Below are 27,594 nucleotides of genomic sequence, written 5' to 3'. Positions count from 1 at the left end.
CCCTGCTTCATTCATTTGTTCTTTCATTCATTATTTATTCATTCAACAGATATTTACTGAGCACCTACTCTATTTGGGTCAGACCCTACGGATACAGTGGTAAAAAAGACACGGCCCTCTTGACATTTACTGAGTAGTGATGGATTTAGAAACAGGAGTAGGTAATTGCAGTACAGTGTCGTAAGTGTTATAAAGGGGTGAGTATAGGGTACTCGGGAAAGGCAGAGTGGGAACACCTGTTCCAGTCTCAGAAGTCGAGAAGGTCTTCCAAGGGGAGGGGGAAAGGACACGAACTTTCCAATACCCCTGGTTGACAGGATACCAGTGCATGTACATTCCTAGAGAGCAGAGTGCTAACGTGCACAGGCAGGGGCTGAAAGCGAACAGTCCAACTGGGTGGAACGTGGGCAGTGGGAGTTTTACAAAGGACACTAAGAAGACACGTAAAGGTTGGATCATGAAGGGCCTCGTGAGTTGTAATTTATCCCAAGGATGATGAAACCAACACAGATAGTTAAAAAGAAGACTCCAAAGTAAGAAAAAACAGGACAAAACCAACTGGGATAACATCACAGAATAGCCGTAGGCTGGAGAGGACCGTTGGCCACCAGTTGGAGCCTGTAAATGTTAAGGAGTGGGGAGAAAACATGTTTCAAAGGCACACAACCAAAAGAAAAAAGCAATTCGAAAACAAATATTAGGGGGAAAAAATGACCAAAAAAACCCCTACACTGATCATATCTTTTCAAATCTTTGACCCAGATAAAGAGACACACATCACCCATTTATAAATTCGTACTCAGTACATTCCCAGGCTGTCTTGATCACCATAAAGGTATTTGTTAATCTTTCAAAATGAAGCAAGTGTTAGAAATCCCTTTCCTGGGTGTCGGTGAGGCATCCGTGAGCGGGAGGTAGCTAAGCGCTGCAGAATGTGTGGTAAGGACTGCAAGGGGAACCCATCTGATCAGCCCTGACCTTGGACTCCACTCAGCCTATTTATCACATCACTCGCTGGAGTGAGAAAAGAAAGGGCTAGACTCCAGGAACAAGGGATAGAGACTGCCTTCCAGGTCACTGTGAGGTGGCCGGTTCCCCTGCCGCCCGGGCCGTGCCCCAGTGCCCAGCAGAGGGGTTCATCTTATCTCTGTGCTGTCAGTGGCCCTACTTTTTCAACATGTTTTATGAAAAATTTCAAAGATACAAAAATGTTGAAAGAATTGTACAGTGAAAACACACCTATCCGCCACCTAGGTTTTACAGTTGTTAAATTTTGCCCCGTGATTCCTGAGATGGCAGAATTTTCAATTTTGCTGGGAAGATGAGGTAGTGGTGGTGCTTGGTGCCTTAGAATGATGGCTATGTTTTCCAAGCCGTCCCTCTCCCCCAGTCATTGAAACATGGTCCGACAACAACAAAGAAGGCATTTATATGAAAATTCTCTTGAAGGTATAAAAGTTACTTTTAGATATCCACACTTTTATTGAAAAAGCATATGCACCCAAGCCATCCTAGAAAAGCTACCTTAAAATCACGGATCAGTTACCGTCACAGTGGCTACAGACAGCCCACTGCTGACTCTTGAGTTTTCAACACAGCCAAGAACCAGGAGAAAAAATACTCAATTTATGAGAGCACAATATAGGTGAATAAGGCACAGAGGAAACAGACAAGTGGTCTTCTGTTGGACGATTTTCCGTCACAGTGTTTGAAGCCTTTGAACTAAATCGGGAAGAAAACATCATGGTGTACCTGAGAGCCAAAGAAAGCATATTTTTAGGTTTTTACAACAAAACAAGGCAAACATCAGTCAGAAAAGCTGAAGGTATTTTTAAAATCAGTCTTATATGAAGAAACTGAAGCTTAGAATGGTTCAGGGGTATGCTTATGGTCACATAAGCATATAGTGATAGAACTGGGACTAAAACCTAGTCTCCACTCCTAGTCTAACGGGATCCCTGGGTCTATATTAGTCTCCACCCCTAGCCTAATGGTAGATCCCTGGGTCTATCTTGGTCTCCATTACCTAGTTGAATGGTGGATCCCTGGGTCTATCTTGGTCTCCACTACCTAGTTTAATGGGAGATCTCTGGGTCTATCTTGGTCACTACTACCTAGTCTAATGGTGGATCCCCAGGTCTATCTTGGTCTCCACTACTTAGTCTAATGGTGGATCCCTGGGTCTATCTTGGTCACTACTACCTAGTCTAATGGTGGATCTCTGGGTCTATCTTGGTCACTACTACCTAGCCTAAGGGTGGATCCCTGGATCTATATTAGTCTCCACCCCTAGTCTAATGGGGGGTACTGCAGTCATTCTTACCTTGTTAAGAAAAAGGATAATGTTCTTCAAATACGGTTAGGAATAGAGAACAACAGAGTTTTAAATAAATAGGGAACTCAAATGACTAGAACCAGATTAAATATTAGTCCTTTGTCTCCAAGGAAGAAGCTGTAGAAGAAAATGAGCGTTTTATTGTATTCTTTCCTCAGAATTGCTGCGATTCTTAAGAGTTGTGTTGTACCTTTCTGATATAACCTTATTTACAAAGCTGGCGATTCATTCTGAAGGGAGAGTTAGTAACCCAAGACTAAATTAAAGTGTTCTCTGGCTAAGCCAGTAGAGGAAATACGCTGCAAAAGCCAGATCTCCAGTACCCAAACAGGATTATAGTTATTCATTCCTATTTAACAGGAGTTTATATATACTATTTACTTTGCACCAGGCACTATTTTAGGGACTTTATAATCGTTAACTCACTTAACCCTCATGATAACCCTAGAAGTTGCCTCTAAGGGCCCACTGGGAAATGTATCCTGGGTATTTTGAAAGGTGGGGGGGGGCACAGTGTATTTGGCTGGCAGACTAAATGATGCTGTCCTGTCACAACAGAGATAAACAGCTCAGCGGGAGGAACACAAGGGTGCCCAGAAATCTGTGCCAGTTTCCTGTGGCTGCTGTGCCCATTACCACAAGCTTGCGGCTTAAGACAACAAATGTATTCTCTCGCAATTCTGGAGGAAGGAAGTCCAGAGTCAGTTTCACTGGGCCACAATCGAGGTGTGGACAGGACTGCCCGCCCTCCAGAGGCTCTAAGGGAGAATCCATTCCCTCCCTCTTGCGGGTTTTGGTGGCTGCTGCCAGTTCCTGGCTCCTGGGCACATCCATCTCCCCTCCGTCTTCACATCACCTCCTCTTCCGTGAGTCAAACCTCCCTCTGCCTCCCTCTTACAAGGACATTTGTGATAGTATTTAGGACCCACCCGGGTAATTCAGGATGATCTGGTCATCTCAAGATCCTTAACTACATCCACAATGGCATTTTTCTCCAAATAAGGTAACATTTACAAGTTCCAGAGCCTGTATCTTTGGCCCAGATATCTTTGGGGGGTCATTTTTCAGCCTATCACAAAATCATCTGGCGAATAGCAGCTCCACACCCAACACACACACACAGCCTCCCAAATTTGAGCAGGACTCGCCTGTGAAACTTAACCTTCTATCTGTGGCTTCATCAGAGTCCCAGGGACACAGATTTCAGGGCACCGCGAGGGGCTCCCCGCATTGGCTGGGAGTGGACTCCGTGCAGCTATGACGATTCCCTCACGACACGTAAAGAATGCCATTCTAACTCCTTCCCGTATTTTCCAGAAATCACCTTGCTTGGACTCATTTGGCAGGGAAACACCCAGGCAAACACCTGCTCTAGAGCTGAGCATTCTCCATCCATCTATGGCCTTCATTTCAATTCAAGGTCAGAAACTCCTTCATTTGTGTTCTGCAGGCAAATAGAACTACTTGTCTTTCTCACAGCAGGTGCTTCCTGTGCTGATTTTACACTTGGCTTCATCTTACCTTTCCTGCCTTTGTATTCCCTTTGTGCTGATTTTTAAACCCACTTTTTAAAAAAAAAATGCATTTTATTGTGTTGTGTGGATTTTTATAAAGCAGCCTTAAATAGTGTTTTTAAACACAGGTGGTATATAAATCGTACCAGTCCATTTAAAATACATAAATGTGTGACCAGGCATATGTCTGTACAAGAGTGTGTCTTCTGCCCTAGGGGGCGTGTTTCTACTCTTCCTTCCACAGCTGGGGGACAGAAGTTCAACCTCCATGTCTTATACTGGGCTCCTTCCAATTCGAGGTCCAAGCACACTGGAAGTGCTTCGGGCAGGGTGCTAGAGCGGGTGTAAATTACTGATCAATGAGATGGTCATTTACGGTGTGTCTTCATAGCTTGTTGAGAAAAGTCACATGGTGTACGACCCCAAGGGAAATGAGTTGAACTTATCTTCCCTAGTATTTCTGCCAGGAAGGCACATGGGCATCGGCCAGAGAGGACCAGCACCCAGTGGGGAGTACTCCTGGCGATGGCCTGGCTGGGGACACACAGTAACTGCAGGTGGAGTCTGGTTAGCAAGCACCCTCCTCATTCTCCAAACTCACCTCCATCTAGATTCCTGAGGCGTCCATGCACAGGGACACACCAGATGAAGAGGCACTATTACCAGCCTGCCCCTCAACCTCAAGTCCCCATGGCTTTCCCATCATTGTGCTGGACTTAGGAATTTCAGAGCTTTCTTGTCTCTAACACAAATGATGTCCTAGAGGTCATCTTTAAGTGGTTTCCTCTTTCACCCTTTCTCCCTGAGCCCACCCTGGCATCTCATCACCCTGAGGGCAGGAGAGAGAGAATGAAAGGTAAGCTGCTCTCTTCCCTAAGTCCCAGAACAAAGTCCTAACTTCTCTTCTCCGATACCCCGGGCCCTTGTGAGAGACTTGGGAAGTGCTCCCAGGTCGTATGGTGACTGTGGCTTTAACCACGTCTATTTCTAACGCAAGTACTCCTCCCACCAAAATCGGCCTTCCCAGTAACAATGGTTTCTGTGTTCCTGGGGCCCCACTGGTCACTGACTTTCATTAGTGCTTCTGTCTTGGAGATGCAACGGAGAGCAGAGAGAGGGGGGTCTTTGAGCTTCTGCTTGAGGTTGACAGTGCATAATTCTCTCATCCTCTTGTCCTGCCCTCTCACAGGGACCTGCCTCTCTGGGGCTGTAACTCTTCCTAACCTACTAATCACTTCATGCTTTTATTTTGCTAATCTTGCTTTGTTCGTGTAGTTAACAAGGGTTGTGCTCAACATTCTGTAGATGCTAAGCTTGCTTGTGCGAGTTCTTCAGAAAGTCAGGAGAACCAGGTTGGAAGCTGGGTCTCTAGGGACCTGTCCTCAGTTAACTGGTGGCCAGAGGAGTGAGGTGGAAAATCACGCATCCTTATCACAGTTGATTAGAACAAAGGCATCAGGCAGGCTGTTGACACCCTCTCCAAAGCCCACACTAGGTGGTCTGGAGGCCCACACGCTCCCATACCCTTTTCACCCATGACACTGACCCAGCAGGTGTCAGCTGTTCTTCAGGTGTAACCTCCAGATGTTACCTTCCAACTGAAGTTCTACCACCTCCGTACAGAATGGGCTCAGATACATCTCTCTGAACTTAAAGTACAATCCATGAAGACAAGAGGACTGGACATGCTTGGGCTTTGACCATCGCCAAGTCTTCCTTGGGCAGAGAGATGAGACTCCACTGACAACTCGCCTCCAGTGAAGTGATGTTGGTTGCTGTAGGGTCTTTGGGTCACACATAGACTTGGCATACGTTTATTATCACAGGCTCTGAAAGAAATCAGGCCTGTGCGTGTAGACGTCAGACCAAGATCCAGTAGAAAGCACTACACAACAAATCATTAAATAATACAGCACTGTGATGAAGGTGAAGGGGCTGTACCAGACAGTCTCCTTAGATGTCACATTATCCCAGCACCTGCTCGCGCCTTAAACGCAAAGCACAAACTGCGTCTGAGAACTCCAGCTCTGCTGTTATTTAGCCATGGTCTTAGGCAAATCGTTTAACCCATTTAAATTATAGAAAGGAAAGTGTTTTATGAAAGCACACGGCACTTCAAGGAAAAGTTTTTGGAGACTTTGTTTAAGCCATTACATCTGCCTTCTCACTCTTGGCCTCTTGAAGGACTTATTCAACCTCCAAAGCCAGCTCAGATGGCTCCACCAATATCCCCAAGTAGCTGTGGAGTCTCCTTCTGGCACTCAGTGGCCCGTGGTACTTCCCCCATCACAGTATTTAACATCACGTGCTAAGCTACTTGTGGAAGTGGAGCACTGGCCAGAGGCTTTTCACGTTATTCATCTGTTCTCAGCGCCTGGATCAATGTGATCCCGAAAAATGCTAAGTAATAATGTTGGCTGAATGAATAACATCACTCTAGGTTACAGAGACGTGAAAGCAAGGAATCAGGTTGGCTAACCGACTATGAATTCCACTGGGGACATAAGGGGAACAGTATCGTTTGTGAATTGCAAGGCTTAAATTAACAACAATTCTGAGTTCACTGCACATATGCCTAGGAAGCTAGAGGTGTTTTTCTTAACTACTACGGATGTCGCCTTACAGAGTAGTTCACAATTTCTTCAGCTTTCATCAGGTAATGCTGGACTGCTTATCATCTACGTTTCTCTGCTGGTCACTGAGCAGCAAGACAGACCCACTCTGAACTTACAAGTAATGACTTATGCCAGGTAGCAAAAAAGGAAACCAGCTGAATTTATTTTCTAGTCACCTGTGGCACCTTTGTAGAAGGGTATATTTGAAAACATTTTATGATTTTGGAAACTTTAATATTCCTTGCCAAGCTGTATTTACAGTATTTAAAGTGTACTACATTTAGAGTAAGAGAAAGTTTGGGGTGATTTATATATATTTCAGATGGAGCACTAACCACCACAGTGGTTTATGTGTATCTGCCACTTCACTGCAGGAGCGAGGAATGTGTCAGCCCGCCCGGCCGGAAGGGAAGGGCCCCTTGCTCGCCTTGATTCATTCCACTTCTAACTCTGACAGGCTATCCCACAGTGATGAGACAAAGGCCCAGAAACTCACAGGCCCTAGGAGTCACTGCGGGTCCCCACAGACCCAGGGAACGCAAGCATTCTGAATCAGAGCGCTCCCCCAGACAGAGCCAGCCCTGCAAGCTTCGCCTGGGGCAGGCCAGGCAATTCTTTAGTGCTGCAGGGAGGGGCCACAGCCCTCTGAGAGCGGCAGTGTTGGTGCTGGGCTGACTTAGAGCAGCACTTCTGGAACTCTGTGCAGAATGATCGTCGGAGGAGTCGTGTCAAGGTGCAGGGCCGGGGGCAGAAGGCTGGGTGGGGTGAGATTCCGCACCACGTTTCCGGTGACGCCTGCTCCATGGACTACATTTTGAATTCTAGATCTCAACTAGATCCACATTAGACTCAGCGGGGGGGCGGGTGGAACTTTTAGAACCGTACAGGCGCCCAGGCCTCACTCCTTACTAATTAAATCTGAATGATGCTAGGGGCTGGAGCAGGGAGTGGGGTGGGCGCGAGGGGGGCACAAGGAGAAGTCTTGATCCAGGCTCGATATTGTTCTAAAAGCTCCCCCAAGTGATTCTCATGTGGTCAAGGTTCAGAACAGCCGAGCTCAGGTTCAACTCATTGTTAAGCAGGGGCCCAGCCTCGAAGGAAGAGGTTCCAGTAGACAACCAGACTTCACCTGGTTTTGCCACTTTCAATTTTCCCCAACGAGGACTTCCCTGGTGGTGCAGTGGTTAAGAATCCGCCTGCCAATGCAGGGGACACGGGTTCGAGCCCTGCTCCGGGAAGATCCCACATGCCGCGGAGCAACTAAGCCCGGGCGCCACAACTACTGAGCCTGCACTCTAGAGCCCACAAGCCACAACTACTGAGCCCGTGTGCCAAAACTACTGAGCCTGCACTCTAGAGCCCGCGAGCCACAACTACTGAGCCCACGTGCCACAACTACTGAAGCCCGCATGCCTAGAGCCCCGTGCTCCGCAACAAGAGAAGCCACCACGATGAGAAGCCCGCGCACCGCAACGAAGAGTAGCCCCCGCTCGCTCCAACTAGAGAAAGCCAGTGCACAGCAACGAAGACCCAATGCAGCCAAAAATAAATAAATAAAATAAATGTTCCCCACCGAACAGTCACGCCACTTGCTGAAGGCAGTTTCCCGCCACCCCTGATTTTAATGGTGACTTTGAACACAGCAAATGAGCAGGAAGGCTCTTCCTTCTCTGCAAATCACCCCAAATCCTGACATGGGGTTGTGTACATAACAGGCTGTCAACATGCTGGTTCACGATAGTGAGTTTTACTTCCTCTCTCTGACCCCAAAGAGGTGCTAATAAGCAATTACTGCACCAAAGGGAAGAAGAGAAGCAAGGGGTCCAGAGTATTCAGTGACTGAACAGCACTAAGACGTAACTGTCAGCCGCAGTCTACTGATAAAACAACTCCAAGAATGAGCTAAGAGAGGAATAAAGCTTCTTTCAAATTCTTAATGGCAAGAAAACAAACTGCAATTTTCTTTCAGCAGTTGATCGGATTCAACGCATTCAAGTGATGAAAGTTGATGATTCTTCATTCAGACCAAAATAATATCAATACACAACCACAGACAGTTTAGCATTTCATCCTCACTTTTAACCTACAAAGCGTAAAGTGTGCATAAAAGATTTTAATAAATACAGTAAGGCTTAAGGTGACGACCGATTTGAGTGGAAGAGTTTGCTTTCTCACAGAGTAGCTGACATTCAGGATCTTTAAAACCTGAAACGTTCACTGCCTTACTGTGAGTGATAAAAAACACAGCTTGCTCCAGTTTTTTTCCCCACTTGAAGTATCTTTGTACTATTTTCCTTCCTCCCACATCTGATGGACAAACGATGATACAAAAATTTTTGACAGGTTAAGAGAATACAGTTCTCTTGATTGGCGTGACCTGAAATGTTTACTGTTTCAGTGAAAAGCTTTTACTGAGTCACCTGGACAATGAGTAATGCAGCTTACAAATAAATACAGCTCAACCCAGTGGCTTCAGAGCTCAGGAAACAGCAAGAAAGGCTGTTGAACACACCGAGGAAGGGCAGCAGGGAAGTGTTAACTCTCTTACACTGTAAACTGGAGGCAAACCCTACCTGTGAGAAGGCCGCCAGCTACACACGGGTCCTCTCATCTCGCACAAAATACCCGAGAAGGTCTTCTCCAGGGACCCTCTCATCATGCTCTCAGTACAAATCCTTGGCCGCAGGGCCTCAGGACCAGGCTGTGAGGAGATTGCTGAACACCTCCAGGTCACCTCAGTAGAAAGTGGCCCCCGAAACGGCCCGAGGCCCCACGCCCAGGCAGATCTCCCAAACTAAACTGGCAGCACTGGTCCCGCTGGCCCGGGGGCCGCCCACAGTAGGGGAGGAGAGGAGAAGCACACGCTGACAGTCGCCTCCCTCCTGGGTCCTTTAGATGGATTCCAGGATCCAGTCGGCGCTGCAGAGCGGGGACACAGGCGGTGAGGGGTCCCTCAGGGGTCTTCGCTCCCTCCTGTCGTGCAGGGAGTTCTGCTCCTGGAAATAATCCTCCTCCTCGTCGAAGAAGCCGTTCTCCAGAGCGTAAGTGCAGTCTGGGCTGGACGCTGCCTGGCACGCTCCCTTGTATTCCTGGATGGACTCGTAGAGGCTGTACAGCTGGCAGAGCAAGGACATGTCCAGCTGTCGGAGGCCAACCTTGAGGGAAGGGGCAGGCAGGTAAAAATGAGAAGTCAGCACTGGAGTGTCATCTCAGCTGTACCCTCAGCCAGCCATCTGCTCACGCCAGCACATTCTATCCACGCGGCAAATGACGCAGAGCATCACCTGAATGCTTCGGATTTCCAGTTTTGAGAAAACCTTAATTACGTGATGCCCACGCCTCAGACATTACTCAACATGTCAGGGAATGATCACACCCGCAGGGCGGCGGGCCCCGGCATGCCCTGCAAAGCAACAGCTTTGCACATTCTGGAAGCCCCAGCTGGCTTCACTTTGGACAGCAAGATTCAAGGGTGTCATTTCCTCTTGCCACAATCAGATTCAGAGAAGACCCATGTGTGCCTTCCCTGCTACGGCCGTCTCTCCTCCCTGGGGCAACAGTCTCCTTGCCACCACCAGTGGCTCACCGGTCAGTGTCACACACTGCCCCCTGGAGCGCTCACCCTCCAACCAGCTCCGTCTCCAGGCTCACAAGTGGTCAGACTCCCTTTCCTCTGGACAAGAGGACATCTCCTCCTGAGATGGCTGTGGGATCACTCACCAGAGCGGCCACCGAATCAGCCTAGTAAGACCCGGGACCTCTACAGATTCTCCTGGGAACTATTTTCACAAGTGATGACAGAACAAAGAACATTTAAAAGTCACGTATTTGTTTACCTTCAGGTTCCTCCCTTCCCCATGGCCCATCCCAGGGAAGAGAGCACAGTCAGGACAGGTGATGCATCGTTTCCATCAATCCCAAAGGGAGAAGGGTTAATTCACCTAGAAATGCAGCCTTGACCAACGCATCTACACTTTCTTGTGCATGAGAACCACTTGGGGATCTTGCTAAGCCTGCAGATTCTGACTCGGGCCCCAGGCCTGAAGCCACTGGTGACAGGGACACTGAGCAGTGCTGCTGGGTGGCAAACCTCACGGAGTCTCGAGGGGAGACACTCTAAACAAGATGCCAGAAGACGTGCCTTCTGCTTCTTGGCCCTTGAGCAAGTTATTTATCATCTCTATGCCTTACTTGAGGACAAAATGGAATACTTTCTCTTAATCTATTGGGAGGATCAAGTGAAATATCAACCATTTAAATGAACAGGAATCAAATGCCTCCTGTGTATCAAGCACTAGGCTAAAGCGGTCACGATGCACGGGGAAGAGTACACAGAAAAACACAGAGAGTGTCAGAGGAATTAGTCTCTATAATTACCCAGCGGTGAGATTTTCTACACAAGGGAAGCTAGGGCCCAGTAAGGAGCGGTCACCTGGTGACAAGACTGGGTGATAAATTCCAGGTCACTCTTCACACCCGTCAACCACTCCCAATCACCAGCCCTCTCTCCAGTACAGCCGAAAAGACCACAGAAACGGAGCCGCTCGCACCACCTTTGCAGATTAGCCAAGATGCTCGAGGGAAGACCCAGACGGAGATGCAGGTCCTGTTCTTTCTGGAGCGTTTCCCATTATTCTAGAATTCCTTCTACCTAGAACTCCTAAAGAAGTTGTTCCCAGGAAGAGACCTCGCCACAAGCTGGGGGCGTGGCCTCCAGGCCCAGCTCCGGCACTTTCCATGGCTTTGTTGAGGCCCTTGCCCTCAACCTGTCAATAAATGGAGGCTTTGGGCCAGATAATCTGCGGCTACGCCAACACTGGGGCTCTGGGTCCTAAGCCACCGCTCTTTAGTCCTCAACGAATGGCGAGCGCCTGGGAGAAGGCTTTCCTGAAGGACAGACATGCCCCAAGGCATCCTACTCTCCAAAGCACACCCTGAACAGGGAAGGCAAACCAAGAGGTGACCGGGCGCCCACAATGTCCCACTGTCGGGTCAAGACACCATCACTATTCCTAATGAGTGTGTGTGTGTGTATGTGTGTGCGCGCGCGCGTGAGTGCGCACACATGTACGTATGTCGGAAGAGTGGGTCCCTGACATTTGTGTTTTAAAAATTACGCAGATGATCCTGAAGTCCAGTTCCAGTGAAAAACCAGGGTTCTTGACGGGAGTATCCGTCTGCCTCTCCTGGGCCACGTGTAGGGACTGTCCTGGGCGCCCGGAACCGCAGGCCGGCAGGGGGCGCGGCTCCGTATCCGGGGCGCGGCGCCGCATCCAGGGCGCGGCGCGGTCCCGGGCGCCCGCCCGCCGGCCCGGATCCAAGCTGCGAGAGCATCGAAGACCAACTGTTCAGCTCCTGAAAAGAGCAGCAGCTGCTGCCACCCTTGTTTCCCTCTTCACTGTTCTTTTCCACTCTGCTGGCCTGCAGGGTTTCAGCTTGGAAAGGAATGGCAGGGACCTCGGGGCTCCGGGCAGGGCAGCGCCCGCGTGCCGCCTCATTCCTCCGCCCGCTGAGCCCTGATCCGGCCCGGGGTGTGCGTGGTGTCGCCGGGGCAGCCACACTGGATGCACGCTCTCCCCGCCAGCCTGCTTTGTAGGAAGCAGCGGTAACTGCAGACTCTCAAGGGGGAAAGGCCCTCCCGTGTCTTACTTCAAACCCCAACAAAGAGGACCTTGCAAACCAGCTAGTTCATTTCAAACCGATGTAATTATTCTTTATACCAAGCCAAACTCTGCGAGCCCTTTGATGTTAGGTGTCGCCGCTGCACATACAAATTTAGTTACTCTCTTTCTTAACCACCTTTTAAATATTTGAGGATAATCTCTTTCCACCACCTTCACCCCCTAAACCATGTGCCTTCTCCGAGCTAATATCCTCAGTCCTTCCACTATTCGTGAAGACTCTCTGTTCTATTAACCATCAGTTCTTTGGCCCTTCCAAAACCTCCTCCACGGTATCCGGATCTGAATACAGCAACCAAGCCACAAGGTTCAGACTTGGCACATTCACATGGCCCTACCTTCTCTAGGATTTTATACAGGGAACATAAACTTTAATAAAGGAAGTCACACCTTCCAGAGAGTACCACCAATATTTGCTCTGAAAGTCACAGTAAACATTCATCCAGAATCCGGGAGATGCTTCTACTGGGTTACTCTGATACCAGCAGGGTTGGGGGAATCCCAAAACTGTAAGGGAAAAAGACAGAAGTAGCAGGGAGGGACATGCTACTGGCCCAGGTCTGTCACCCTGCTGGGCCACTGGAATGCAGTGGGCACAGGTGAATGCAGAAGATTAGGCTCCACGGCTCTACAACCCCGGACAGGCTGCAGAGGCCCTGAGCTCCCACGATGCCGTGCTATCCCCGAAGTGACGTTCCAGGTTATTCTCTTTAGGTGCCAAGGCTCTCCAAGGCATTCCCAGGCCTACGTGGGAGACACACTAGGCTGGGAGTTGGATCATGACCTGGACCTTTTTGCACGGCGGCGTCCGGTGACTCACAAAGCTGCCTTGTCATCGGGCAGAAAGCTGGCCTAGAAACCAAGTCTGACCAGCCTAGGAATACAGCGCAGCCCTGTACATGCCTGTTACACAAGCCAACAGATGCCAAGCGTTTGGACTAACTGAACAGGATTACAGGGATTTAAAAACAACACACGTGCACGCCCACGCCCACACCCGACCCAGCTTCTCGGGACCTCCCTCTTCCGGTGCTAGATTCCACTTCCTCTGATTCACCAGCAATCCTCCAGATTAGCTAGGAGGACATGGGGTAAGTAGACAGGAAGCTAGGAACAACCTAGCTTCCTAGCCAGGACTCCTCTCCCCAAGCTGTGCTTGTTTAAACATTTTCACTTGAATTTTCTAGACGTAAATTGAAAATCCCTAGGCAGCATCCCCTAATCTGGTCTGAAACTATGCTCCCCTGCGCCTCATGCACTGTTCAGGTTGAGACCCCTTCACCCCGCGTGTCCCCTGGCTGTCTCCAACTACATCTGTTGAAGCCCAGCCCCAGGGTCTCCTCCACTCTTCAGACCTGGATGGGCTCAGCCACCAGTGCTCCTTGCTTTCCCTTGCCTTCTCTGCCTGTCTCATGGCATTTATCACTCCTACCTTATGCTATGGGTACACACACGGTCTTCCCTCTCCTACTGTAGGAGGAGCCCAGAAGGCAGGGACCCATCTCCCCTTTGGGTCCCTCAGCACCCAGCGCAGAACCCTGCAGAGGAAACTCGGATACTGGTTGCCTGAGGGAAAGCGCCTCGCTGTGGAGACCTCGATGCCCTCGATGTGGAGAGGATGCCTGGCAGCGTCCTGGCAGTGGGTCGCATGAGGATCTGCAGGCCCCTGGCTCCAAACCAAGGTCCCCCTGAGGAAAGCCAAAGACCACGTGGTTCTCGCCACGTCATCAAAAAAGCACTCACCTCTTGCCTGACAGGAGAAGGCACAAAACCAAGATTCCTTCCTGAGCGCTCATTACAGAGCCAGCCATCTGCAGCTAGAAGACAAACTCATGACAGGCCAGAAAGCAGGCTCTCAACACTGACGCCAAGAGAACTCAACTGCAATTATGTTTTAGGACATGATGAAATCACCCATGAACAAGAACTTCTCATCCTTCCAGAAGAAAGTGAGGCGGTGGCGGCGGGGGGTGGGGCGGGGCTAAGCAGGGGAACATGCCCTCAGCAAGCCCACTAACCCTCGCCACTGTCCCCACCCTGAAAGCAGGAGAAGCCTGTCACCTTACTGACGTGTTCCCACGTGTCCCTGAAGGACAGCTGCTCTCCTGATTCACAGCTGGATTCAGAAAATGCAGTTCTTATTTGAAAGCTCAGTGGAAAAATTCAGACAGGCTCATTTTAGAAAACCACAGAATTCTAAGACCCTGCAATTTGCAGCCCCTTGTTCTAGACCTCTGAGACAATTCAGAACAAGCCACTCGCTTCCATCTCTTTAAACTGCTAGCGTGATTCCTTCCTCTCTCTGTTCAGGCTTCCTGCCTCCTTCCTGAACTCTTCCCAGGAGCAGAGCTCCCTGCACGCTGCCTGCTGCACGCACAGGTGGCTCACCAATCCGCAGCATCTCCAACGACAGGACCGGACAATCCTGAACAACCCTCGCTCACGACGGTTTCAAGAGTTCACAGTGGGCTGGCCCCATGAATACACGGCAGACAGGGTGGTGGTTCCCAGTTGGGTCTGGGTTCACCCAGCCTCGGGATATCTTTGGAGGGTGGTGTTGAGGAGGAAGTTCTTCCTGACTTTCAGATTATAATAGAAACATTACCATTAGGGTACAAGGCCTAGAAGATGAAAGAAGACTTTCATGGGAGATTTATGTTGATTGAAAACAAAGCATCATGAAAATTTTTAAGATTTTCTCAGAAGTAAAAAATACATTTAAGAAAAATAGTCTGTTTTATTTAAGTAACTAAAAACAAAATTTGGGGTAATTCACCGGTGCAAATTCTTCCCAAACACAGCAGTGAGTAGAAAACAAGACAAACATACAAGGAAATGGCCTTATTTGTACCCAGCTCCGTATAGGAGCCTGGGCCCAGGGGAGGGGGAAGCAGACCCGGTGCCAGCATGGGCAATGAGCCCTCTCCCCTGGTAGTCCACTATCTGCTATCTCTGTGATTCCTCAACCTAAGATGAAAAGTACCCCACCTCACATGGGGCGAGGGATGTACAGATCCAAAGTTAAGCTATAGAATCAGGAACTACAGTACAGGGGGGCCCAAAATATGGGGACAGATGCAGAAAAAGTCTGTCGGGTGAAAGTTTAGTTCGGAACATAATGGATGATAGAGACTTGACTTAAGAAATTATATTCTAGTCATACAATAAAAACCAGGCAGTCATTTAAAAGACAGAGCAGCTCTCTAAGTACTAGAGTAGGACACTGACCAACACACACCATTTGGCACGAAAGTTCAAGGTACAGAATAGTATGTTTAGTAGGATCTCACTTTATACATCTATGCACACACATGTGCAAGCTTTTGACTAGAAGAGAAAATGTCCGTTAGCAGAATTTACTTCTGGAAAGTGGGACTGGATGTTCATGGCCTTCTCTACTGCTTAATTTTTTTTTCCCAACAAGCATGTTACTCCTGATTTTAAAAACTAGTAATAATAGGGCTGCATGCTTGTAAAACCTTTCTGGACGACTCACTGGCAACGTCTGTCAAAAGCCTTAAAACATCACATAACTTTTTTTTTTCATTTTATTTATTTTTGGCTATGTTGGGTCTTCGTTGCTGCACACAGGCTTTCTCTAGTTGGGGTGAGCGGGGGCTACTCTTTGTCGTGGTGCGCGGGCTTCTCATTGCGGTGGCTTCTCTTGCTGTGGAGCACGGGCTCTAAGCGCACAGGCCCAGTAGTTGTGGCTCGCGGGCTCAGTAGTTGTGGCTCGTGAGCTCTAGAGCGCAGGCTCAGTAGTTGTGGCACACGGGCTTAGTTGCTCCGCGGCACGTGGGATCTTCCTGGACCAGGGCTCGAACCCATGTCCCCCGCATTGGCAGGTGGATTCTTAACGTGCAGGCAGGCTTGCTCTGCCTGCACAGACAACACTGGGAGATGCCGCCATGTCAGCTGCGGTGCAGCAAGCTGCTGAGATCACAAGTGCCTTTTATTTGGGGCTTTTCTGAATCTTCCAGATTTTCTACTGTGAATATGTATTAATTCATAATGAGAGAACCTTTAAAGTTATCTTTTGAAAACGTAATGAATAAGTAAGCATATCCAATGAACAGCTTGTAAATTTATTTTATACAAGACTTGGTAAATGCCCCCAATTTAATGAGAGTGTCTAGTATGCATCCACAGGACTGGAATGCAGTAAAGCAGTGACTAATTCATAACCTGATTTCTCAATAAAGGATGTGTTGACAGAAGGACGCTGACCTGCATACTGTTTAGAAAAGGAAAGCCAAAGAGGACAGCTTCATCGGTGTTGATCTAATAGAGAAAAAGCTATGAACTCAGCAGCCGGAGCTGGACAGAGCTGCCCCTGTAGGACCCTGAGCTCCCTGCATACTGTGACTCTGGGCTCCCTAAGCAGGCTTCCACCTGTCACACAGCTCCTTCCCAGGGGGATGCACATCAGTCAGCCCCGTCTCCTGTTAACACTGTAGCCCCACTGAGCTGAGGACTGCCTCGGAAGAGCCCCGGTGACTCAGAGACAGCAAACAGACCAGGTGCATGGCCTCGCCAGGGATTAAGCCAGACCCAAAGCTCGGCCCACCTCTACACTCTCCCGTAAACTCCTCGACCAGGAAGGGCAGTTTGAGTGGAGTTTTCTGCTTCCACCAGAAGGCATCCGCACTGATGGATGGAGCCCATTCTGCAACCCAGCAGTTCTCATGAAGACGTTCTCGCTCATCTCTAACCTAAAGTAATGATGGTACCAATGAAGCCCATTTCCTCTCATTGTGTCCTAGGTAAAGATGAAGAAAAGCGATCAACCGTTGTCTTTAAGAAACGTCTTTGTACCTTCCTTAACTTTCCCGATTACAAAAATAAAATATTCTAACTATTAAAAAGTCAATGGCTCATAATTATACAAAGAGTCTTCCGTAATTTCATGTTCTAAAGCAGCCATCTTCAAATGTTTTGGTCTTGGGACCCCTTTATACTCTTAAAATTCTTGAGGGTCCCCAAGATCTCTTGTTTATGTGGGTTATACTTATCAGTAGTTACCTTATTGGAAACTGAAACTGAGAAACTTTAATATTAATCCATTCAAAAACACTATACCCATTGTTAATATAAATAACATTTTTATAAATGAGATTTTGTACATCTTTTTAATCTCTGGCTTATCTGCTCTGTACTTGATCCTTGTAACATGCTTTTTTTGGTTGAAATAAACCTGGCCTCACACAGATATGTAATTGGGAAAAAGAGGAGTATTTTAATCACCTTTCAGGTAATTGTGGCTATTCTTCTTTGACACTACCCTTAAGGTGGCTCCAGGGTGGAATTTGAAACTATGCCAATGAGCTTTTCATAGTTTCATTAAAACCCACCAGTCTCGCACTCTGAATGGATCTTTTAACCACGTGTCAAGCGTTGGTTATGTGAAAAATGTGGAAAAATGATTCACTGAATTATCTAGCTCTTTGAAATACTGATACATTTTCTTAGGTACTATTCTGGAAAATCACATTTGTCAATGTGACCACCACATAATTACAGGCCCCCGAAAGGATCTGGGAACCTCTAGATTGTCCACAGACCATAATTTAAGAACCACTGTTCTTAATATATCCACTTTTAGCTGTTTAGCATATGTCCCTCAAGACACCATGCAAACACAAATGTATACATGTGCTGTTTTGTAACTTACTTTTCCATACCTTGAACACCTATGTTTATTTACATAGTTACCACATTCTTTTCAACAACTATACAGTATTCTATCGCTGTTATATATTATCATTATAGAATACTACTATATATCACTGCAAAAGATATTCTTGTACAAGGACTGTTATTCCCTTGTGTGACTATTTCTGTAAGAGAAATTTATGAAAATGAAATTGCAGGGGAGAAGGCAGAGAAGGGGAATGGGATGCCTTCCTTCCAATCCTTCCCCAATCCTGGGGCCACAAACAGCAGACCATTCATCAAGGATTTGTGTCCAAGGCCTGAAAGTTCATTACTCAAGATGATGAATGCAAACGTGTATGCAGTTGAGGCTAAAAATCAGGTGGGACTGGAGGAAAAAACACGACTTACTAATGACATGTTGGAACTCAACACACATTTGAAGGTTAGCTTGCATTCTGTCATTTTCTTGAATGATATCCAACTAATTGAAATTGCCTCTCTGCAAGAACAGATGCAGTTAAGGAAGACCATCTGAAGCTAAAAATCAGAAAACCAAGTTCTTGGACAATATACAGAAAACTTCACATCAGCATCTAGTGTTTTTTAGACAACTGACATAAAAAGCAAGAGAAAGTGGTTGGTGTCCATTCTGTTTTACGGTGCTTATTTCCCCGAACCCACACCATCACTAGGATCATTCTTTTCAAACTTTGCTAACCTTTTAGGTAAAACGTGATACCTTATTGTTTTAATTTGCATATCTGTGGTTATAAGGGATTTTAAACACCTTGTCGGTTCTCTTTACCTTCATGAACTTGGCTATTTTATTGCCAATCCTAAGTACAATTGACAACCTAAGAATACACCAAACACCCTCCTTCCAAGTTTCTAGTCTCCATATGTATTTTGGTAATCTTCCTTAGCCCCGCCTCCCCAGGCTGGGACAGGCCTGGCATCCCACAGACGTTACCCCTCCCCTAGAGAGCACTGATCAGAGGACACACACCCCCTCCACTTCTCCAGTCAAGGACAGCACCTCCCTCCCGGAATACTTGAAGACAGGATTCTCTGACCTGCAAAATGAGGCCAGCCCATGGCTCTTTAGGGCCAATCAAGGAAGTGAACAGAGAGCGCTCATAAAAACTGAGAAAACCACCTCTCTTAATGAATTTCTGTAGATCCACAAGGAAGGCTAAGGGTTTGTCTCTTGGGGGAGAATGAACATCTCTGTTATGTCTGTGGGGGAATGAGCCACAGGAAAGAAGGAGCAGCCTTTGTGAGCCCTGCCTACTTATCACTTGGAAACATCTGGAGAATGTGGGCAAGGGAGTGCGGTGAACAGGAGGCCAGGGCTCTGGAGAACAGCACTGGGCAAGAGGGGGCAAACATCTGACCTGGCCAGTCTCAGGGCTGGTTTCCTGCTCAGGGACTCTGTGATCTGTCCATAAGGTTTCTTACCCAGTATCGTGAAAAATTTAGCTTCTCAAATTGGGTTCTGAAGTCCCTGTAGTGTTGAGGCAGGCATTGCAGGAGCAAAACTGCACAGCTTCTGACTGCTGCTGGGTGGGAGGAACTGCCTGAGGGCTGTGGTCCTCTTCCTGGGCCCTCTCTGAACAACCTTGCCCACCTGGCCTCGAAGATCTACAGCAAAGTCAGGCCCGGGCCCAGAGCGGGGGACACGGATGTCTGCAGGGTGCAGAAAGGCCTGGGCACTGGCTCTGTAAACGAAGAGGTACCCAAAGTGCCAACGACTGGGGCGCTTTTAGAGCCACACTTAACAGATGAATGCCTTTAATCAAAAGGGGGAGACAAAGCAGAAGGGCAGCGCTATTCGTGAGAGACTTCTGAGTTAGGAAAGATGTGAATTTATACTCTACAGGGAGGTACAGTAATAGATAAAAGTTGAAAGTGGTACGAAAAAATATCTTTCAATCCTTTACATCTTCAAATCTTAAGACTATAAGTATAATCTCACTTAGAGATAACCTTGAAAGGGAATGAAACCAGGCCAATGACGCCAGAGACACAAGTCTGCTTTCACACGCACGAACTATCATAATAGACTTTTAGCTTTTGCTTTTATTGGGTGGATACTGGGATGGAGACTGGTATTACACACGGTAAGAATGGCCTAAAATCTTTAAGAACTATTGTAGACAGCCAAATTTCTGATGAACCAAGTCCAAGAATAGCAAACTTACACCCTTCTTCCTTTTCTGCTCCCAGCCCTTTGCGTTAAGTGGATCTGCCACAAGCAGGTATAGCTGTGCAAGGGTCCTCAGGGGCACTAAGCACACTGCATTAGGGAGGACCTGCCCCCATGCCCATGTTATTTTATGACAGAGCAAACGTCTTCTATAGGCACCATAATGACCCATAAAAACATGAGGGGAAAAGAATTATACTACTATTGCCAACCAGATCCTTTATGGCATTTAATCTCATTTTCCCAATAAGGGACCTGTAGCCTAAAATAATGAAGAGGCTTGCCCAAGTTATATCGCATAATTTAATAACAGGATTCAAGCTCTTGATGCCCGGCTCATGAGCTTCCCAGCTCTCAAAGAGCTTGTTAAAAATGCAGATTCTGCCTCTCCCCCATTCTGTTTCTGTTGGTATAGGAAGGGGCCCAGGAATCTGCATTTTTAGCAAGCACCACAGAGGACTCTGGGGCTCTTGGTCCATTTGGGGAACACCAAGATAAGCCATACTAGTGAGAAGACCAGTGGAAACACAAAGACAATACTAAAGGCCAGTGGCCGTCCCCAGTCTCCTCTGACCAAGGTCAACCAAGAACGCTGCATTGGGAGCTAATGCTCTTATTCCAGATGGCATTTCACAGGCCTGGCTCGAGATTGGACCTCCAACCAGAAACCCATTTAAAGACTCAAACCTCCTCTCTGAGACCCTAGTTGCGTGTGTAGGATGAGGACTGAACTCTGCGGGGATATGGACTATTCAAGCTCATGCCTGTCTCCTAGAATAAAGTTCACTGGACAAGCTCGTTAGGCCTTCAGCTGTTGTCTCAACTGAAATGCAGGAAAGATAAGTGTTGCTGCTCTCAGGAATCAAATCCTTTTTCTCAGATTAAATTCTTCACCCAAACCATTGCAGTTCTGGAATTCGAAAGTTCTGCGCAGGTGACTTCCCACTCACGCACAAGTGGGTGACCAAAGCAACTGTTGGACAGTTTGAAGAAAAAAAGAAAAACATGAGGCCATGAGTCTTTAAAGCTACTAGAACGTGCTGCTGGTTTGAGGAGCGGAACCCAAGAAGACACGGACCCCGTGTCTCTGAGGAGAGACACGGCCATCTCCCGGCCCCACGGCTGAGGCTCTCGTGTCTCTCCGCTTCCATGGGACGCTTTTGAGGACCTAAGCTTAATGCGCTAACCCCACAGGGGTGCCGGCCAGTGGTCTCTGAAGAACCCTGCAGGGAAAGGTGTGTGCCAGGTCCCTGGGGCCCTGAGAGTCGCCTGGGTCCTTCAGCCACACGCAAGGATTTGAAACGCCAACTGAGATCTTCTGAGCCAAGCTAGCCTGTCAGCGTGGCAGATAAAAATCTTTGAAACTATGGGGCCCTTGAGGGCAAAGTATTCTTATCCAGAAAAAGGTCTGCGGTAGACATCTAGTATTTTGGCTGTCCAACAGCTGCCCCCTGCTCCATTTCTGCAAATTGTTCTTTCTTTGAGGGATGCCCAGCCCCGAACCCCATCCACATGGTCATACCATCTTAGTAAAATACCATCCTGCCCTCGGTCACCTATAGCTGGCCCAGGCTGGCCAAACCCCACCAAGCTGGACCCACTGGCATCCTTCCACACAGTATTTTCAAAGTGGCAGTAAGAAGCATGGCTGAGGGACTTCCCTGGTGGTGCAGTGGACAAGACTCTGCACTCCCAGTGCAGGGGGCCCGGGTTCGATCCCTGGATGGGGAACTAGATTCCAGCATGCATGCCACAACTAAGAGTTTGCATGCCACAACTAAGGAGCCCATGTGCCACAACTAAGGAGCCGGCGAGCCACAACTAAGGGGCCCTGTATCTGCAACTAAGACCCGGTGCAACCAAATAAATAAATAAATAAATATTTTTTTAAAAAAGAAGCATGGCTGAAACTGCGAGTGTGGACACTGCTGGCAGCCACATTCCAAAATGTAGGGAAAAATTTTTTTTACATAAAAAGGAGGGGAAGGAAGAATACAGTGGCCTCCTGGGTTCCCCATCAACCCTGGTTCTAGTCTGTCTCTGTACATGCAGAGACAGCAGCATGGGGACCCGGGCTGTACATGCAGCCCTACAAGGTTCTCTTTTTGCAAGAGTTGGTTCAAACTGAGTCTCTATTACTAATACAGTCTTCAGACATGAAAAAATGACAAGTGGTCTAAACTACAGCAATCATATTGCTGCAAAGAGGCCCACCTCTACCAGATGTTATAAGCTTCTTAACACCTAGATACTTCCTATTCACCTCTGTGTCCTCCACAACAGTTTACAACTGGCAGACACCTGGTCAACATCTATTGAATAGGATCCAAAACTATCCTCTGATGTTGGAAAACAAACAAACAAACAACAATCTCTGCTTCTTGTTTTAAAGGACTTTTTCAGGTCTAAAGAGCAATAAGCATCTGTGTGACCCTCGCAGCTCTCCAAATGAGCTCGCTAGGGGAGGGGAAGGGAAGTCACAGGAGCACAGAACTTCAGTTACCCTGTTATGAGGACAGGAAACCAGCACTCTCAGAGCAGAGCAGGGCGTCGCCAGTCATGGGACAGAACCTCTGCCCACACGGGCGCCCCTGGACACCAGCTTCCCCAGGTTCTGCCCTCACCGTCCATCAGTCAGTTATCTCCAGGCCAAACTCTGCCAGCCTCCAGCTTCACATTCTGAAATGTTTAACATACTCTTCCGCTGATGTAATGGCAAACCACCTTCCCCCATAAGCAGCCACTCCTCCTGACTCCCCTACTGCTGTGATGGACCCCACTTTCCCCATGATGGATTATCAAGGTTATTACTGCCATATAATGGCACACTATGGAGTGAGAGAAGACATTATAGTATACATTGACCTAGAAAATATTTGTAATATGTGCCCCCCAAAAGCAGTAAAATGCAGTGATTAAACAGGGTCTTGGAGCCGGACACATCTGGTTGAGTTTGTCCCCCTTAGGTGAGTTACTTAAATTCTGAGTCATATTTTTAAAAATAGAGACTTTCACTACCTATCTTGTGGAGAAGTTATAAAATTCTAATAAGACGATGTAAGGAAAGCATTTACATTGTGCCTGTCGGGAGATATACCCAGATATTGACAGTGACTATCTCCAGGTGCTAGGACTGTAATTTTTCATTGTTTTGCTTAGCTGCACTTTCCATTAAAACACTTAACTCATCTCTGGTTCCTCAGCATCACTGTCCCTGACTCCTAACATTGTACCGCTTCAGAGAAGTAGCTCCCATTTGATTCTTTTTTTTTTTTTTTTTTGTGGTATGCGGGCCTCTCACTGTTGTGGCCTCTCCCGTTGCGGAGCACAGGCTCCGGACACACAGGCTCAGCGGCCATGGCTCACGGGCCCAGCCGCTCCGCGGCATACGGGATCTTCCCAGACCGGGGCACGAACCTGCATCCCCTGCATCGGCAGGCGGACTCTCACCCACTGTGCCACCTGGGAAGCCCCCATTTGATTCTTGTTTCCCATTCCCAGGTCCCCATGCTGCCGGAGGCTCTCACCTGCCCGGACCATACCTCTGGCCTCTGCCAGGCCCAGCTCTCCCTCCTCGGCACCCTGCTATCACATCAACGCTTCCAAGCCAGCTCTCCTGCTTAAGCCGTTCCTTTGCTACTTGAGGCTTTCCGCAACCCACCTGGCCCCGGCCCCCCGCCCCTCGCAGCTGCAATGTCCACTCCTGCATTATGCCAATAGGAGCGCCCTTCGGGCCGGCTGTGATGCTAGTCTCCTATCACCCTCTCTCTTCTTAAAACGCAGCCACCTCCTGAGGCCTTCCACACTACTGCTGCTGGCCCTCTTTCTGTGCTGGCACAGGACTGTTTCACAAGGAACTAATTTCATTCTGCCAGGACTCCTAGTTAGGTCCCTTGACACAGATCTGACCTCAGGCCTTCAGAGTCAATAGATCAACACAAACTACTAGGCAGATAATTCAGGCAGAACTCTCCATTCTGATCTTGCAAGGCCCCCCAGCGGGAGCCTCAGTTTGAGGTGACCACTCAGACCCCACTGTCCTAGGTTAGTAAATCTCCAAAAGCCAAAAAAACAAGAGTACTTCGAAAGACCTTGTGACATTTCTTGGAAGGGACCTGTCAAGGCCTGTAGCCATAATTTGTCTTTATCTCAGCTAAATATCAGACAGACCTAAGATGGCTGTTTATTTTCCTTGTGCTTCAGATAGTTAGGCTTTGAGAGAGCTCTGGTCCAAGGCATAATGAGAAGGCTGTGGCTATACTGCAGTTGCACCAGGAGGGACCTGAAAAAACACTTTCGGGAAGGGCATGTTTACTCCCACTTGGGAGTGTGTGAGACTCCAAAGCACTTTCACAAAGCAGAGAGAGCTTCACAACAGGAAAAAACCTCTCTGAGGTTTTCCTGTCTCTCTTCTGGTAACTTAACCAGGATGGGTCTTCCTATTTCATTCCCGTATTTATGCTGCATCCAAGTTCAGGCTGTAAACATACTCGGTGTACATTTATCTAATTAAAACACAGCTTACCAGCTGTGCAATGCTGGTGTCGATTAATGTTTATTAATAAATTTAGAACAGTTGGCTTGGAATTTAAGTCATTCTGTAAGAAGCTTAGAAAAATCTTTTCGCAGAGAACTGGAAATCACTTCAGTGGCAGCCACGGAGTGGGAAGACAACATCTAATTGATTAAAAGGTGTTAAGGCTGTTTTTCTAGATTTAATTCTTAGTTTTCAGAACAGATATGCTCCTGAAAAAATGCATAAACTGAATTTTTCTAAAGAATATCTTAATGCACTCGATGCATATTTAAAGGATTCCTATTATAAATTTTTTGGGAAATTTATTCTTGGGGAAAAAGGTGTTTTCATATATCAGATTTCCTTAATAAAGTATTTACCTGTGCCAGGAGAGGGGAAAAACCTGCACTAGGTAAAAGGAATGGGCAAATTCTAAAAAGAGAGAGGGCGGCCAGGGGAAGGTGCTCAGGGGCCCTGCAGGAGGGTTAGAAGGAGGAAGTTTTTCTGTTCTCTTCTAGGCTGGCCTAAGCCTGGAGAAGGCTGGAGAAAGGCTCCCTGCCACCCAAATCCCTGTCCCTGAGCTGCTTCTGGCGTCACCCTAAGTCGTGCGTCCTGGTCCACAAACACCTAATATACTTCCCAACGACTGCGAAAAACTAAGCCCCATTGTTTGGAGCCCGGACACAACCTGAAGAACCTGCACGGGCTTCACCCAGACGGCGAGGATGCCACCGCCCCACTCCTCTCGAGCGGGCTCGGGGTGTCGCCGTACCGCGCGGACACGGTCAGGTCGAGCGGTGGCTTTCACGGCCATCTGTGGGCCGGAGCCGCTCCGCCGTAATCCAATTCTGCACGCGCCGCCTCGGGCGCGGGGGAGGGGCGAGGGCTGTTCCCATCTGCCGTCTACACTCGCAAGGACAAAAAGCTGTTTCTCTTCAGGGCAGGAAAACACAATCGCACACAGCTCTCAACCCCTCGCGCGCAGCGATGGCCGCTCCCCGACCCGGGAGGTCTGCTGCCCTCTGGGGAGGGGTGACCAGCCGCCCCCGGCCCTAGGCCAAGCGCCAGCCCCACGCCGCGCCTCCCGGGTCTCTAAGCCAGCTGGGGCCGGACTAGGGGAGCCCGGTCTCCAAAAAGCTGCCTTTTGAGAGGGGTGCCCTCCCAGGGCGAGGGTCTAGTCGCGGGCACAGAACGGACAGTGTCCCTCTTTCGGCGCCGGCGCTTGGGGCAAAAGAGCCGGAGACGGGCGGGTGTCGCGGGGACTTCCGGCGAACTTTCCCGGGACGGCGAGCCGGGAGAGGAAGGACCCCCGCCCCAGCCCGCGGACCTCCCTTACCATCTCCTTGCGCAGCAGGGCCAGCGCGGCGTCCAGATTGGGAGGCTTGGCGGGCAGCGCCGCGGCCCGCGCCCCGCCGCCGCCAGCGCCCCCGCGGCTCAGCTCGTCCTGGATGCGCGACTTCTGCGCGTACAGCCGCTCCAGGTGCCTCCAGCCCCCCGACGCGCCGCCGCCCGACGCCGAGTGCAGCAGCCCGCTCAGGCTCTTGGGCAGCGGGGGCAGCCCGTCCACCCGCAGCCCACGCACCGAGCCGGCTGCCCCGGGCCCGCTCATCCCGCCCGGCCAGACCGCTAGCCTGCAAGTCCTTCTGCACCGCCGCCGCCGCCGCCGCCTGGGGCCCAGGCTCCCCGGCCCGCCCCCTTCCCGGCGGCGCCCCGCCCACTTCCCCTCCCCGCGGCGCTGCCCCCGCCCCGCGCCCCGCCCCTCCCTGCGTCCCCGCCCCGCGCCCACGCCCCCTTGGCGCCGCACCTCCCGGGCTCTCCTACGACCCCGCCCACTTAGCACCCACCCGACCTCCGGCGCTTCGGCGTTCACCCCCGCGTCCCAGTTCACCGTGGACCCCTACCCCGTACCCCCCGCGCCCACTCCCACCGCTGCGCCCATCCCCGGCGCGACCTTGAGCACCCCTCGAGACTCCCGCCTCACCCCCGCGCCCTCCTCGTGCGATCGAGCCCTGCCCGGGCTGCCCCACTCCTGGCTGCCCCACTCCGCGACCAGCCCCCAAAGCTGCTTGTAGGTACTGATGGGGGCGGGTCACCTCAGACGCCACCCGACGAGGCGGGCTAGTGCGGGGAGTCGGGGTACAGAGGCTCCCCCTCGGGGCGGGCAGGACATCGGGGAAGTTTGGCCGTGCTGGTGATCCCGCCGGCGGTCACCGTCCCCGGAGGCCAGGATCCACCTGGCGGCGTCCGCGCTGACCGAGGTGGGAGGAGGCGGGGCTCTGGAGTCACTAGTTCACTCGGGGCGTGCTGGCCTTCTCAGTAAATGGCGATGTCCAGCCGTGCCGACAGCAGCCAAGAAGAGCGCCAGGTCCACTTTGGGAACTTCAAAATGCGAACGAACACGTCTTTCAGCCTGGCTGTGAACGCGAGGGTAGTTCTAAACGGAAGTAGCAGAGTGGAGAACGGGATTAACGCTCAGAAACTGTCCATCAGCTCTGAGGCGAAAATAAACACGATTCACACCTCAGAGAGGGAGAGAAAAGAGAGAGAAGCAGGCTCTACCCTTTGGAGGAAGAATAAAAATGACAGATGTTATAACCAGATTAGAGACAGAAAAGGTAAAAACAGAAGTTAGGGACTGATTTGCAGAGACAACCTCATTGCAGATTAAAAACTACTGCAGTATATAGAGAGTGGATAAATTTAATGCCCAGTGATCGTTGGTTTTCATTATAAAAGGGGCTTAATTGTTCTAAATGCATTCAATAGGATCACAATTATAAAGTGTTCTGAGCGCTTCAGGCATTCAAAATAAAGGAGCCCTGCACTTTGGGGGGGGCCCTTTTAATCTACCACCCGCCCTTAAAGCCCTCTCCAGAATCAATGTTTGTAACATTGGCAGATATTCTCGCTGGACACTTGCGACTGGGTGAGACTACCATGGAGAAGCCCCAGCGCCAGCAGTGTGATTCAGGGTATCAGGAAAGCTTCCCACCCCACCCAGTGCCCAGAATTTTCCTCCTCATCACTGTGCCTCGCCTTCCACTAATTGCCTAGTTACCTTTCCGGATTTCA

General features: G+C 49.3%; 1 protein-coding gene across 2 annotated transcripts; it reads right to left on the bottom strand.

Annotated features, from left to right (window-relative positions):
- Window positions 1-1,492: 1,492 nt before the first annotated feature.
- Window positions 1,493-26,201, bottom strand: FAM89A (family with sequence similarity 89 member A). 2 transcript variants are annotated; one of them, XR_014295053.1, is made up of 3 exons: window positions 25,859-26,201; window positions 9,038-9,619; window positions 1,493-1,752 (listed from the first exon to the last, which is right to left on the bottom strand). XR_014295053.1 is itself a non-coding variant. In XM_082632996.1 (2 exons), exons 1-2 carry the CDS (start codon window positions 26,129-26,131, stop codon window positions 9,356-9,358), a joined length of 537 nt encoding a protein of 178 aa, XP_082489122.1. In that variant the 5' UTR covers window positions 26,132-26,201; the 3' UTR covers window positions 5,648-9,355. The 2 variants fall into 2 exon arrangements, 1 of the variants encoding a protein (XP_082489122.1); XM_082632996.1 differs by lacking the exon at window positions 1,493-1,752 and having other exon boundaries at window positions 5,648-9,619.
- Window positions 26,202-27,594: the final 1,393 nt, after the last annotated feature.

This window comes from Mesoplodon mirus, assembly GCF_964341445.2.
Source record: "Mesoplodon mirus genome assembly, chromosome: 2".
Taxonomy (NCBI): Eukaryota; Metazoa; Chordata; class Mammalia; order Artiodactyla; family Ziphiidae; genus Mesoplodon; species Mesoplodon mirus.
This window is presented reverse-complemented; position numbering and strand designations above follow the sequence as displayed.

Excerpts from the sequence above, each read along its gene's own strand:
- FAM89A (XM_082632996.1), bottom strand. The coding sequence starts at position 26,131 with ATGAGCGGGCCCGGGGCAGCCGGCTCGGTGCGTGGGCTGCGGGTGGAC. Across the intron at positions 9,620-25,858 it reads CCCTGCTGCGCAAGGAGATG|GTTGGCCTCCGACAGCTGGA; the intron begins GTAAGGGAGGTC and ends CCTTCCCTCAAG.